The 15,014-nt window shown below is 35.6% G+C and overlaps 1 protein-coding gene across 2 annotated transcripts in view; it reads left to right on the top strand.

Annotated features, from left to right (window-relative positions):
• Positions 1 to 15,014, top strand: part of LOC137924021 (protein strawberry notch-like) — a 28,535-nt gene that overhangs the window by 3,105 nt on the left and 10,416 nt on the right. Inside the window, exons 3-16 of one of the 2 annotated variants that reach the window (XM_068767315.1) lie at positions 757 to 861; positions 1,445 to 1,549; positions 2,531 to 2,611; positions 6,369 to 6,508; positions 7,342 to 7,420; positions 8,524 to 8,733; positions 9,506 to 9,681; positions 10,253 to 10,417; positions 10,762 to 11,003; positions 11,480 to 11,633; positions 12,046 to 12,180; positions 12,955 to 13,100; positions 13,791 to 13,960; positions 14,394 to 14,585. In XM_068767315.1, the coding sequence (XP_068623416.1) occupies positions 757 to 861; positions 1,445 to 1,549; positions 2,531 to 2,611; positions 6,369 to 6,508; positions 7,342 to 7,420; positions 8,524 to 8,733; positions 9,506 to 9,681; positions 10,253 to 10,417; positions 10,762 to 11,003; positions 11,480 to 11,633; positions 12,046 to 12,180; positions 12,955 to 13,100; positions 13,791 to 13,960; positions 14,394 to 14,585 (2,100 nt within the window). The remainder of the gene's footprint in view (positions 1 to 756; positions 862 to 1,444; positions 1,550 to 2,530; positions 2,612 to 6,368; positions 6,509 to 7,341; positions 7,421 to 8,523; positions 8,734 to 9,505; positions 9,682 to 10,252; positions 10,418 to 10,761; positions 11,004 to 11,479; positions 11,634 to 12,045; positions 12,181 to 12,954; positions 13,101 to 13,790; positions 13,961 to 14,393; positions 14,586 to 15,014) is intronic. The other variant, XM_068767316.1, reaches the window with a different exon arrangement.

The raw sequence follows: 15,014 nt of genomic DNA, 5'->3' as shown, positions 1-15,014 counted from the left end.
AAATCCACCTGTATATTATTAATTTTTTTTAATAGGAATCTGACAGGCAAATAACCTCTGGTAGTACAAATTTTACAGAGATTTATTTTTCAAAAAACTGTATATGTTAAAATCATTAAGAGCCAATTTTAGGACTGTATTTCTAATGGAGAGTGGTTCCTCTTGAGTCAACTTTGGGACCTAATGAGTCTAACCTTTAAGTTTGGTGAGCAGCGATTCCCCTAGATCCTTAGAACTGACTCTATCATCATCTGCTGTCACTCATGTTGTTGTTTTGACAGACTGTCAGATGTTAAAACATCTTCCAAACAGCTGACTCATCAAAAATAAATCCAAGAAATACATGTTATCTCTTGCTTAGCTTGCACAATAAGCTGTGATTATAACTTGATAATAAACAATAATAAATTTAATAAGTAGTAATCAGAATTTTGAAAACGTTTTTGTTTCTTTATTATCATCAGTTCATTTATTATTTCTGAAATCATTGATTTTTGGGTAGGGTGTACCTTACATTAATTGAGATAAAATAAGCCACATATTCACTCCTTTACAGCTTTTACAAAAGTCTAGTTTTTAAAAGACTATGTTGTTAAACAATCTATATTACATAGATTACTGTAGAAGTGTATGTTTAATTAAGTAAGAAACTTAAAGAAAAAGTGAATGCATTATTATAAAACCCTTATTTTGTTTAGAATAAAAAAGAAACTAGTTAAGATCAAATACTAATTAATATTTGTGTTCTCTGTTTAGGTGGTGGCAAGACATTAGCTGCTGCAGCGAGGATGGGAGTCAAAGCTAAAATAATGCCCCCACCACAGCCCATTACCATCAGACCCACTACAAACCCCTTAGCTGGTAGGTATTTACTAGGTAAAACATATAAGAACATGTTAATTGAGTAAATCTGGTTATTAAGATTGATGGATAAAACTTCTTTTTATAACTAGTAAACATCATAGAATATAAAGTCACTGACTTTTTGTTTACACACATTCTTACACACAATAGTGTAAAAGCGATCACAAATACTAAATATTTCTTAACTTGTGAGGGCATTGTTTGGTGCATAGGCTTTTTTTACAGTTAGTACTATTTGTCTCCCAGCAAGGCCTTAAATCTGTATGTATTTGGATGCACAGATTTAAGGGTGTCTTCCATGGGGACTTTACTTGATTGATCATTGGTAAAGGACATAATAAATAAAACTACTAAATAATTACACTGATGATTTATTAATTGTTAATATATTGATATTGTTACGCATAAACACTTATTGATTACATAGGAAGAAAAAAGGTTACAAAATAATTATACAGGTTTTTGTTCATGTCCCACAATCAGAAGAAAATTAATCGTGAATGTTATAAATTTAAATGATACATTTTAATTAAACTGTAACTGTATGTGCAGCATATAAGTAAATACATTTGTTTTTCAGCTCCATCAGGATTGGCCTTTGGTCAGGCTTCTAACGTAAAACCAATCAAGATACAAGCCAGCTCTCTTACGAAACCAATTAATTTAGGCCTGGGAAGAGGAATTGGTAAGTACATAGTTTATCCGATATACAAGTTCATAAATTCCATGTATCAAAAAAAATTATTAATGTTGTAATACCTTCATGTGAACTTTTTATTTATTTAGGACATATTATTATACATCAAACTTTTGACTATACATAGACGGATTGAATTCTGTTTGCAGATCAGAACATGTGACTTTTGTGTATATCTTAAGTATGAAAAAAAAATTACCCTTATGATTAAAAAACGAATACATATTATCTATGCTAAGTCCACTATGTGAAAAAAATTTCAATGTGGTTAAAAGTTAGTCCCGTGTCTATATGTATTAACTATTTTCACTGGCGCTTTTCTTAATGTAATTTAAAAAATATTGCAGCGATTGTTATTATATATATACATGTATATATATATATATGTATGTATATACACATACATATATATATACATATATATATATACATACATATATATACATATATATATATACATACATATATATATATATATATATAATAATAAACTGCACAAAGCGACCACAAAGGATAATAATTAATATGTTGTTTCCCATATACCAACGTCAAGCCAAAGTCAGCTTATATGGCGGATAGTTGCTAACAAATCCAAAGAATTATAATTAAAAAATCGTTCAAAATTAGACCATAGCAGTATGAAAGTTTGTCTCCACAGGGATCTGGTTTATACTAATAGTAACATGAAAGTATGAAATTATTCAGAAAGTTTTAATCATAATAGAACATGGGAAATGAATCTGTTCGATTTTTATCTGTATTCTTCTTGACGTTGATTTATGGGACAACGTTAAAAGTATAATGGATTTGTAATAGGCTTGAAATGTTACCGAACCAAACCGAGGTGAGACGAATCTACCTTTCTGGTAGAAGGAGAATGTCAAAAGATTTAGGATAGGTAAATCGTTTGCAGCAGTTTTAAGGAGGAAATAATATCTAGGCCTGTCTAATAAAGGCGCCTTTACCTAGTGCCGGCAGTTGGCCCGGTTGGCACTTTCGCCGGCGCCGGCTCCTCGGCCGCGTACAACGCCGCTTCACTACTCGCTCAGAGTGAGTAACTTGCAGCTAAGCCGTCAATGTATTGCGTACATTTAAATCAGGGTTGTCAGTTCTTAGTTTAACAAGTTTTTTTTTAATCTTTAAATAATAAAAGTGCCGTCGCTGGAAGCAATTAGTAGGTTGTTCTCTTAAACACGTTCCGTGCCGACGCAATTTTTGAAGATTTTCCATTCAGGCCGCTCGGGGCGTATACACACACTAAAAATTAAAAAAAAAAGTCGTTTAAGACTTATGCTTTACACTTGTTCAATATTGCAAAGCTATAATTAGCGGGATAAAGTTATAAATTTTAATATGCATTACGTAGGTGCGTACGTGACGTGAAGTTATCTATATTCGAGCCTACAATTCATTTGTTTAAGAATCCTTTGTTTTGCAATGAGAACTACAAATGGTGTGGACGGAAAGTGCAGCGGGGGTCGTATACGCCCCGCATGCCATGGAATGTGTTAATAATTAAAACTGTATATTACTTTATTATCATGGCTTTTAGTGTTTGATTTTATCTACATTTTTAATGGGCAGGGCTGTCACATTTTTTTTTTAAATTTGATTGTAAAACTTGCAACTTTTGAACTGACAACTTTATTGTTATCGTAAATCTAGTTTGTATGGCGTATTATTTTTCCGCTTCACATCCTTGGCGTATGCGTTTGTTAAACACACTTCCGCACTAATTACTTTGCATGAAATCTTTCGTTTTATGTTGATTTTAATACAAAATGCACTTTATGTAAATCTTTATTTTAATGTATATTACTTTTATACTTGTAATTAGTCATTAATCTATTTTAACCCGACATTTAACTTTTGTATGATATTAATAATATGAGATAGCGGTTAATTAATTAATTCATAAAAGTAAATTGATTACATCGTATATATTATGTGTTTATGGAAGAAATGTTTTTATTAATTTATTGCCGGAATTTAAAGCATGTTTGTCTAGTCACGTTGAAAATTAAAGAAATCATCTCGCGTAGCCAATGTCTAATTAAGCAATCTCATCAAAATTTTAATTGAAAATTTGTACCAAACACTTGTATATTCTCTTTATACTGGATGATTGGTTATAGGGGTGATATAGCTCATTTGATGTGAATTATTGTATGGTATATCTTTTACCAAAATAAATGCTGTAGAAAAAATAAAAAAAATATACTACGTTTTAAAAATTAGGATCACTACATAAAATTAATTATTTGTTTAGTATCTGTGCCTAGAGACGTACTGGCATAAGTTATTGGCCTCTTGCATTCCAATAGAAAAAAATGAATGTACCATATTTCAGAAAGCTTTTTGCTGGCAAATGAGCTCTAAATTAAACTCTAAAGATAGATATGTATATATAGTCAATCACACTGTACAACGTATATTCTCATTGAAACAAGTCTCATTTCATAGTGAGAATATGGGCCGTAATTCACCGCATTATAGTTTATTGAATACGCCAAAAGTACTTTTTTATAAAAAAAAATTATAAAAATTTAGTCAGGAATTTTTTTAACTCCATTCACGAAACTCGAAGGGCGAGCACGTGCTAAAACAAATTCTTGCCCAATTTTCTTGGAGTTTGGAAATTGAATTATTGTTTTCTCAGTAGAGCAGCCGTTTAAAGTTGCGAAAAACTTTTCCAAGGGATTTGCAAGGCCTTTTGAAAGTTTTTGATTCATAGTTTACTTCCGGTTAAATTTTGATTTAAACAAATTTGGAACTGGATGTTGAAACAACTTATTTATTAGCTATTTTGGTGTTTTTTTTTTGGTTGAGAAATTTTGAAATAGTTTCATTTTAAAATCTTTTTCTATTACAGATTCGTATTGTGATTTTCTACTTTTAAAAGTTGTAATGTACCATGTTTTTGTTTCGAGGATTAAAAAAATTGTTTCGATGTTTTTCCAAAATATATTGATAATTTTGGGATTTGGATTATTGACTGGGGGCGACTTAATGAATAATTACTAATAGTATTGACTTTATTCAATAGCATTGCTCCCAAAAAGGCCGTTTAAACCTAGCGGGGATTAAGACAAAATCGTAGCAATTAAATTACATATCAGATTATTACCGAGGGGCGTCTACATGAATATAGTTATTGACACTATTAACTTTGTACAATACTAATGGTCCCAAAAGGGCTCTTTAAATCTAGCTGGAATTGAAAAGAAATCTTAGTATTTTAATTAAATACCAAATTATGACCGGGGGGCGTCTATATTAATATAATTCTTAATAGATTAACTTTATTGAATATTATTGGTTCCAAAAGGGCTGTTTAAACCTAGCTGTAACTAAGACGAAATCGTAGTAACTTAATTAAATACCAAATTATGACCGGGGGGCGTCTATATGAATATAACTCTTAATAGTATAACCTTGTTCAATACTATAGGTCCCAAAAGGTCTGTGTAAACCTAGCTGTAACTAAGACGAAATCGTAGTATTTTAATTAAATACCAAATTATGACCGGGGGGCAGAGTCTATATGAATATAAGTCTTAATCGTATTAACTTTGTTGAATAGTATTGGTCCCAAAAGGGCTGTTTAAACCTAGCTGGAACTAAGACGAAATCGTAGAATTTTAATTAAATAACAAATTATGACCGGGGGGCGTCTATATGAATATAATTCTTCATAGTATTAACTTTGTTCCAGAGTGTTGGTTCCAAAAGGGCTGTTTATACCTAGCTGGAACTAAGACGAAGTCGTAGTAACTTAATTAAATATCAAATTATGACCGGGGGGCGTCTATATGAATATAATTCTTAATAGATAGGTTCACGGTCAAATAAATGCTCGATTATTCGCGAGCGACGGTGATATGCGTAGTTACTAGTGGTGTTTACTTTTTTGAATATTGTTGGTGGACGAGTGACAACCCAAGCCGATGCCCCCTGGTGGGGGTCCTTGAGCTTAGTCAATCCATGGAGCATTCACCAAAGCTATCTAAGAGCTCGGCGGTCTGCCGATCCGATATAATAGTAATACGTAAAGAAGTTTATTTTCAACACGAGAATATGAATTCTTTTTCACTCTGCAATACTTAAAACAAATTATTGATAAATCTCTACGAATATTACAAACTCAATTATTTATAATAAGCAACTAACAGAGGCCAGTGAATTGGCAAGTTGGAGTCAGTAAGAAAACCACATAACGCGCTGAACTGAAGGCCTGTAGGTCATCAAAAGCGCTGGACGTCCACCAGCACAGCGGATAGACCTTAAACCTTGATAAAGTCTTCGGTAGACACTGGATGCATACTTCTACAGACTTGTGTCCAGCTGTGGACTTCTCGAATGAAATTATTATGATGATGGCACATTATGTGCAATTTCGATATAGCTCGATAATGTTTCTCTCACTCTCTCTCTCTTTTCTTTCTCTTTCTGCCTTTCTTTTGGTCTATTTGCCTAAATATAATGTGTAGTATCTTTACACTAATCTACTGCTTTTATATAACATAGGCAAGCTGTTGCTTAATTGTCCTGTTTTTTATGTTTCTAATATAAAATTAATTAATAAAATGGATTTTATAATGTCTATACTTGTTTATTTCAGTTCATTGTTGTTGCATTTAAAAGTTTCTTCAAGTTCGCTTATTTTGCATTGTGTTTTTTATTTAGATAAAATTGTATCTTAAATTTGTAGTTCAATATTAACGTTCTTGTAAAAAAAAATTAGTGAAAAGAGATATTGATATTTTAACAAAGAGTGGGTTTCCTCATTGTCCATTTTATTTTGCAGTGGAAATGGTGGGGGCGCAGGGGATGAACTCGTATCTTCTGCAAAACCTGAACCAGATCCTGGTGTCTGGAATGGTGGCGCAGTACGGACAGATGCCGCCCTGGGGTCAACCTAAACCTGGCTTATGGCCTCATGACAAGGTAATTGTTACCTCTAAATACACGGTAAGAATATTTTAGAATTAACCCATATAAACAGAAATGAATGAAATATCTTTTTAAAAATCAATATTTATTTATAATTTTTAGTTTTTCTCCAAAAACATACAAGCAAAAAATTATTTGTCTTCAGTAAATTCACTGCGAACTCAATCAGTATGCAGTACGGATACTAAATTGACTTTTGTGCAGCAACTGATAAATTAATCTCACTGTGAATAATTATTATCAAGTCATATTCACAATTACATTATAATTCCTAATTAATATCAAACAATTCTTATCTTTTTCTCATAATTACTCTAAAAATTTATAAGCTAAATAGTAATAATTAATGTATTTTTTTGTCCATTTATATGGGAAGATATATTGATATTTAAATTTTTATTCTACGAGGTTATTTATTTTTGAGGAATATTCTAGAACAATGTTTCCGAACTTGGGGCCCTCGTCCCATAGGAGAGCAAATTTAATATTAAGAGGTAAATCGAAAGTGGACTCTACAAGAGTAATCCTTTCGCTTTAATATAAAAATATATACATCACAGATCATGAGGAATTTTGGGAAGGCTGTAGGGCATGGCGCGCAAAAACTTGAAAATATTGTTCTAGAAGAAATTTCTAAAAAAAATATTTTCTTTTTAAATCCATGATCGTAGATTACTAGTTCCATCCTTGATTAGCTTGGCAACCCCTTGATGGTATTAGAACTGAGTAATAGATTGCCCCCTATCGCCCTTTTGGTACCCACCTTGGCACCTAGTAGTGGAAAAGTTAGGAAAAAATATATACATATATCTCATTGTAATTTCCAGATGCCAGGTGACGAGGAAGAAGTCGATGATGAGGAGATGGGTGTCGCCGAGACGTACGCAGACTACATGCCTTCAAAGTGTAAGCGATTTAAACATTTTTAACTGCGAAGAAAAGTTATAATATAACCATACCAAAGAGTAGTACCAATTATCAACCATCCTGTATATATGTAAGAGGTCCTTGTGTCCAGATGTATAGTCCGTCTTGGCTCGCATAAAGACAACATCACATAGAAATGACCGAACTATTGCAGTTGTCATCTTGAATAGTTTTGTGCGAGCAATATGAATGAAAGCCAGTTTACATCTATACATGTAAAGTACGCAATGTTTATGTACACATGTGCTTAATCACGCTATTACCCTACCAATGATATAAATGTCGCACGTTAGATGTGATAAATCACATTAACAAATAAAATTTAACCTTCAGTGCACTCTTGAACAGTGGTGCCAATGAGCAAAGAAATAAGACTAAGTGAATTAAGAATGTAATGCCCTGTTCTGACATAAGGGGAGAACGAGAGACTCCCCAATAGAGGGTTTTTTTAAAAAAAAAAAACAAAGAAAACAGTGGTGACCTCTCGGGGACATTAGCGCTGTCACTCCATGGCGTATATGACTAAGCGACCTAACAAGCCCGCCTTCCAATTTCAAAATTAAAATATTCTTTATTTAAATGGGCTGTTACAAGCAAGCCTCATCAATCGACATATTGTGTGATTTGGAGGGCAGTTCTGCTGAGAAGAGCCGGCGAGAAACTCAATAGTTCTAAATACAATTTCATAATGAGTCCTTGAAAATAATTAGGTTTCTGAGTGAGCATCGACAATATCATTATATATAGATAAATACAGTAATCCAGGATTTCTTTGACCACAATGTTAGTTACAAAAAGAAGTATAGTTTAAGCCTTTAGCGCTATCATTCCTAAAACGGGGAATCTATTATTCTCGATGACGACGGTACACGAGCCGAGCCGAACTGACAATGGCACGCGTGCCGAGCCGAACTGACGTTCAGCCGAGTGCGTACACTTTCATGATGATTAGAGAAACCGTTATTTGAACAAATGTGTGTTCATAGCGTCCGACGTACGGTAATTCGTTTCAGCCAAATCGGTATTCTAAATATAAATGCGCTGTATTAATTTTTCTTCACGTAGTTAATTGATTTGTGCAGTGAAACTGGGTCGCAAGCACCCGGATCCGGTGGTGGAGACGGCGTCGCTGTCGTCGGTGGAGCCGGTGGACGTGACGTACTCGCTGAGTCTGCCAGAGGAGACGGTGCGCGGCGGCCTGCTGTCGGCGCTGCAGCTCGAGGCTGTGGTGTACGCGTCGCAGGCGCACGAGCACACCCTGCCGGACGGCACGCGCGCCGGCTTCCTCATCGGTAACTGCCTCCGCTCTACACACGCCCCCACATTAACGCCCTCATACACGCCCATACACACCAGACACTATCTTTTGGGCTTGAAATTGTGAATAAAGGAAGCAGAACGATTGATAATATAATAAATATACAAGACTAAAAATATTTACCTCGAAATTGTAACGTCCGCTGCCCCACACAAAGCAGGTAGAATGAGAGGCTCTATAAAACGGAGGCCATTTTAAGAACAAACCTTTTGAGGTCTATTGACACATGTATATTTTTACTATGAGTCGCAGCTGTGGACAAATGACTCGGATATATTGTAAATCATGACATCAGTGTAGACCAAAGGCGTATTGTCAACAAATGAACTATACATACATTCACACCCTTAAAACTTTTACTACCTATTCCCAATCAGCTCATAAAGAGTATGTTACATTACATATTTTTTTAATTTGAATATGACGGCGATAACGTCTGCCAGTACAAAGTCTCCAAGGACAGATTTTGGAAAAGTTTTTACTCATTACATTATTTATTATTTTTAAAACTATTAATTTTTGGATAGGGTGGGTGTACCAGTTTTAAGGATTTTACTTGTATTTCCTATTTCCCTGCATAACTTGTGTTTAAGATGTCTACCCGCAAGGTAGGTAGAAGACCTTGTTCATTGCAAAACATTGGATACTGGTGGATTTTATTGGGAATCTATAAAGAGGTTATGTCCAGCTGTGGACGTTTTACAACTAAAATAATGTTATATCTTAACAATGTTATATTGAATTAGGCGACGGAGCGGGTGTGGGTAAAGGTCGGACCATAGCCGGTATCATCTTTGAGAACTATCTGAAGGGACGGAAACGTGCCATTTGGGTGTCCGTGTCCAACGACCTGAAGTACGATGCGGAACGAGATCTGCGAGACATCGGCGCCGGCAAGATTGAAGTGCATCCGCTCAATAAGGTATAAAATTTTCATTAAAACTATGTGAATATTAGTATAAAATTTACTTTTTGCAGTGACTTAATAATAATACCCCTTTATTCAGACAAACAACCACAGTAGTGGGTACACTTAGGTCCTCACTTGGACTAAAGATAGACTGGATCTCAAGTGAAGCGATGTGCCTGTGAAAGGAAAGGATATATGCCAGATAAGCGAAGTGGGAAGAGATGAGAATACTAATAGAAACTGAATTATTAAAAAAATACATTAGATACGTCAAATGAAACAAACTTTATAGTTTGTACATAGCATAAGGGAAAATATATTGAAGTCAGCGACAAGTGTTCGCGAAGGGCAAATAACAAGTGTCAGTGGCTACATACTTCGTATGATACCCGGCGGTGCAAGTAGCATAAGCGGAGCGGATTATATTCCGCTATATGATTACATATACAATTACTGGGCACACGTTAAAATGCATCAATTAAACAATAGGATCGGTTGGAAGTGGTCCGTGTGTTACATATGTTGAAGTAATTTTTGCGAACAAAATTATAAATGCTTACCTTATTCCTTTATTCTGTTACAGTTCAAATACGCGAAGATCTCGTCAGCTGTGAACGGTAACGTGAAGAAGGGCGTGGTGTTTTGCACGTACTCGGCGCTTATCGGTGAAACTCAGTCTTCAAGCACCAAGTACCGCTCTCGGCTCAAGCAGCTGCTGCAGTGGTGCGGCGAGGACTTCGACGGATGTGTATCCTTTTACAATAAATAAATTAAGACAACATTCTGTGATGAAGAGAGATCGGATGTTCAGACACATATCATCATTTCTGCCGCAGAATGTCTGGTGCCTCTGATGTCTTTTCTTTCGTGGTAAAATCCTTCATAGGACACTCTTCCTTCTGAGTTGTTTGATCGTACTAAGGAGTCTAGGAAGGATTTATGTATTTATAAGCTAAACGAAATTATGAAAACTACCATTTCTTATTATAAAAACAGTTATAGAAAATTTATGACAATTTTGTTATATATTAAATGTTTTTTTAATCATTTGTACCGTTTTCGAAACAATTAAAACCTTAATAATGTGATCAGATTGTATTTGACGAGTGTCATAAAGCTAAGAACCTGTGTCCGGTGGGGTCGGGCAAGGCCACAAAGACCGGTCTCACCGCGCTGGAGCTGCAGAACAAGTTACCGAAGGCGCGCGTGGTGTACGCTTCGGCCACCGGCGCCTCCGAGCCTCGCAACATGGCGTATATGGTGCGCTTGGGGATATGGGGCGAAGGCACCCCGTTCCCAACTTTCATGGACTTCATTAATGCAGTCGAAAAGAGGTATCACTATTTGTTATAAAATCAGCTTCAAAAAAGGAAAAAAAAATCATCTGTCACCTTAGACTCCAGTTTTGTATGGAGCATGACCCACCAAGAGAACTGCATTTTAGGGACCATCACATATTCGTATTTCGAATCTAAAATACGAGGATTCCTAATGCAATTTTTTTTTAATATTTTATCAAAGAACATGTAGCATATAATTGGTAAACAATATTTAATCTCTAGGTTAAAATAATCCTTGACATAGGCTATATCTGACAAAAAGAGGAGGGGCATAAATGAGTATTATTAAACTTTTTAAAAGGTCTGTTGCTGCAGAGTGTTTTACTGTTTCTTTTCCACAACTATAACACCTTGCAAAGCAGAGTAGAGACAAAAATAAAATTGATTAAAAATTTATTTCGATCGATAAAGTTCTCGTTAAAGGTTACAATGTTCAATAAGTAAATATTATTTTTATGTATCTTCAACAGAGGCGTGGGCGCTATGGAGATTGTAGCTATGGACATGAAGCTCCGAGGCATGTACATTGCTCGCCAGCTCTCATTCCACGGCGTCACCTTCAAGATCGAGGAGGTGCCACTGTCCGATGCCTTCAAGGAGACGTACGACAAAGCTGTTGCCTTGGTTAGTATCAAACTTTGTTTCCAATGATTTTATCATACTTAGTTACCACAGAATATTGTTCTTTAAATTTTTCTTAAAAATAACATTTAAAATGTGACGAGGGACTGAAAATGATGAATGTTTAAATAATATATTTTATTTTGTTTCATCTCGAATTTACAGGATATGTAACTCTAAGCTATTTTAAAAACTCGAGAAATGTTAATGAGAAAAAAAAATATCAAGGAACTGATGCTCTCATTTGTCTAGGTTTTATTTATATTGTAATAAAATGACCTTTTTTACTGTATTGGGTACATTTATATTGTAAATAGTAAGTGGAATAAAATACATAATGTTAATATTTATAAATAAGAACAATGCCGCAAAAGGCACTAGGCAATTGATCTATTAATAATCCAACTTTTTGCAGTGGGTGGAGGCGATGCAGCGGTTCACGGAGGCGGCCGAGTTGATAGACGCGGAATCTCGCATGAAGAAGACCATGTGGGGGCAGTTCTGGTCGGCGCATCAGAGGTTCTTTAAATACCTCTGTATTGCAGCCAAGGTGCGTTTTGGACTCATTTATTTTTGTCTTAACAACATAGTTAATAAACAGCTTAAAAATCTCCTCATAGTCCTAGGACTTATTATTTACACAGATTAAAAAAAAACTTTGGAATATTTATACCTTTCGTGTATGTTAAAAATATTTATACTCAACTTTATAGAAATCAAAATTGTACTCCCCAATAATATCTTTTTCGTTTACAAGCTCTTAGCCTATTATCGGTTAGGCCAAAAGAAAAACGTATTCAGTTTTCTAGGGTTAAATATTGTTACAACTGCATATGTAAAGCAGTCCTGATCTCGGAGCTCGTTGCAAGGCCTTTTTCGTGATTGCCTGCCATCTTTCAGGAGCCATTCCAGGGCCTTACCTTATTCATCAATCGCAAAACTAGGTGAAACTTAGATAATTAGCCATACACCCCTTTGCATACCCTGGACCATAAACCTCTTCATAGAGAAGTCTTTATATTAAGTTGACCAAAAAGTTCAGTTTTAAGTTGTCTTCAATATAATGTTTGTTTTTATATTTTAGTTTTACCACCATTTAGTAATACTTATTAATAATTTTGTATAATACTTTGTATAGGAATGCTTAAATAAATTTAAAAAAAATCTTTGGCCAAAGTATTTCTTTTTTAAAATTTGAGAACGAAATCCTTCAACTTGACCTATGTGCTTTAGAGTGTGTGTTTATTGTGCATTATGCCATGGTTGTGTTTAAAATAGCGAGTAGCAATAGAGAATTGATGGAGGGTGGTTGTGGTCATTGCAGGTGAATCACGCGGTGGTGACGGCGCGCGAGGCGGTGAAGTGCGGCAAGTGCGTGGTGATCGGGTTGCAGAGCACGGGCGAGGCGCGCACGCTGGACCAGCTGGAGCGCGACGACGGCGAGCTCAGCGACTTCGTCTCCACCGCCAAGTCAGTGCTGACTTATTAAAATAAAGCCCTGAGATTAAAGGGCTACAAAAACTGCTGTACCACGCGGTAGATATGCGCGCGGCAAATAAGAGTAAGGAGGGCGGAGTATCAGCCGTTTCGTTCCCGTAAGCGTGCCGTCAACGCTTCATATCCTTTTTCCTCGGGTATCATCTCCCCGCAGTACAACTGTTTCGGCAGCACTGTAGTGGATAATATGCTTTAAAAAACTTTGTTTGACTTTTATAGGCATGTTATATAAAAAAATAATGATTTTTGTTAATAATATTACGAGGAAAGATTTTCTATATATAATTGCATGAATTTAAAAGAAAAATGATTTGTAGCACTGTCGACCCTTGAAAACCCTAGGACCTTGACTTGGCTACATCCGAATTTACCACCTACAAAACAGTTACTTTTAGAGCAATGTCTAATGTAACGTCCCTTATCGAGCCTCTAGTAGGACCATCGGTCTGAGTTTGGGCTATGTGCTCTTAACATCCTACCCATTTTTAATGCCCAAAAACTGTTAATGGAAACCAATAACATAAAACGATAGAATTTCCATCTCGTAAAATGAATTTTTAAATTCTTTAAAATAGCAAAACGACATATGAACAATAAGACAGAAGCAAAAAAAAATGATTAATGAATTGATGATTAAATATAAAATATTTACGTTTTCGACAGGGGTGTATTCCAGACGTTAGTGGAGAAACATTTTCCTGCACCGGACCGCGCCCGCATCAACCGGCTTCTTGGCCTAGAGTCGAACAAGTCCACGCCCAAACCCGCGCCCACGCCCACTATTGTTCCCAACGGCCGCAATGGCGACGACGCTAACACCTCGAAAAGGAAGCGTAAGTTAAATTTTATATGCAATTAAATATTACATGAACTAAATTTTAATTTATTAAGTAATCTAAAATATAATTTATTAAACTTTTATTTCTTTTATACTCAGCCTTGCTTTAGAAACTGTGTGGGGATGTTTAAATAAATGTGTGTGTATAATACACAGCTATTTGTTTGTATTACTTGTGCTCAAATGAAGATAACATTATGGTGGTTTCTCATTGATGAATGCACACAACTTTAGTTTGATTATAAAACAATGCCACTGCTCGCGGACAGTGAAATGAAACAAGCAGAGTAAACCAGACATCCTAAAAAATCTGAAGTGTCATGGCTGAATATGACCAGTACCCTCTGCCTCAGAAGTCTATACAGGAATGACAAAATATGAATATTAATTATAAAATATACAATTTTTATGAAACATATATTTTACAGTAACGCCTCGTCAGCAAGCGAACGCGGCAGCGAAACGCGCCCGCGGCGGTTCTTCTTCGGACGAGTTCATCCGTGGCTCCGACGACGAGCTGGACGACGAGCTGGCCGACGACATGGCCGAAGAGTCGGACGACTCCGACATGAGCGACTCCAACCCCTTCCGCGCGGGCAGGGAGAGCGACAGCGACGACGGTCCGTTACTCTTCTACACTGCCTTCACTTAAACTATTAGATCCCAAAGTTCTGAGGGGCTTGTTTATCTGATTATTATTTAATGGAAGAAGTTGGTTCCACGTCGGATTGCTGCGAAATTTGTAGCTTGAAGCCAAGTTGCCATAAATATTTATTTGGAACTTATTTCCAAAGTGGTCCAGGTGTGTATGGTAGACTACGGACGTCTATGTTGACGTGACTAGAAGTAGAGCTTCTCAATTCATGGTATGCAGATAATATTTTAAAAAGTACAGCAACTGTTACTTGTTAATACTTATTTATATATGTATATTCAATATAACGAGTTGTAACATCAGTGACGAAATAACACAATCATTTCTTACTTTGTTTTCGTAACGATTATTTTGTGGTTGAAATTCAGCCAGAACATAAATTTTCATAATTAGA

This window comes from Battus philenor, unplaced genomic scaffold, assembly GCF_028537555.1.
Source record: "Battus philenor isolate CCGP_79_NKW_IND1 unplaced genomic scaffold, ilBatPhil1.0.hap1 SCAF_23, whole genome shotgun sequence".
NCBI lineage: Eukaryota > Metazoa > Arthropoda > Insecta > Lepidoptera > Papilionidae > Battus > Battus philenor.
The sequence above is the reverse complement of the archived record's forward strand: the minus strand, read 5'-3'. Positions and strand labels throughout refer to the sequence as shown.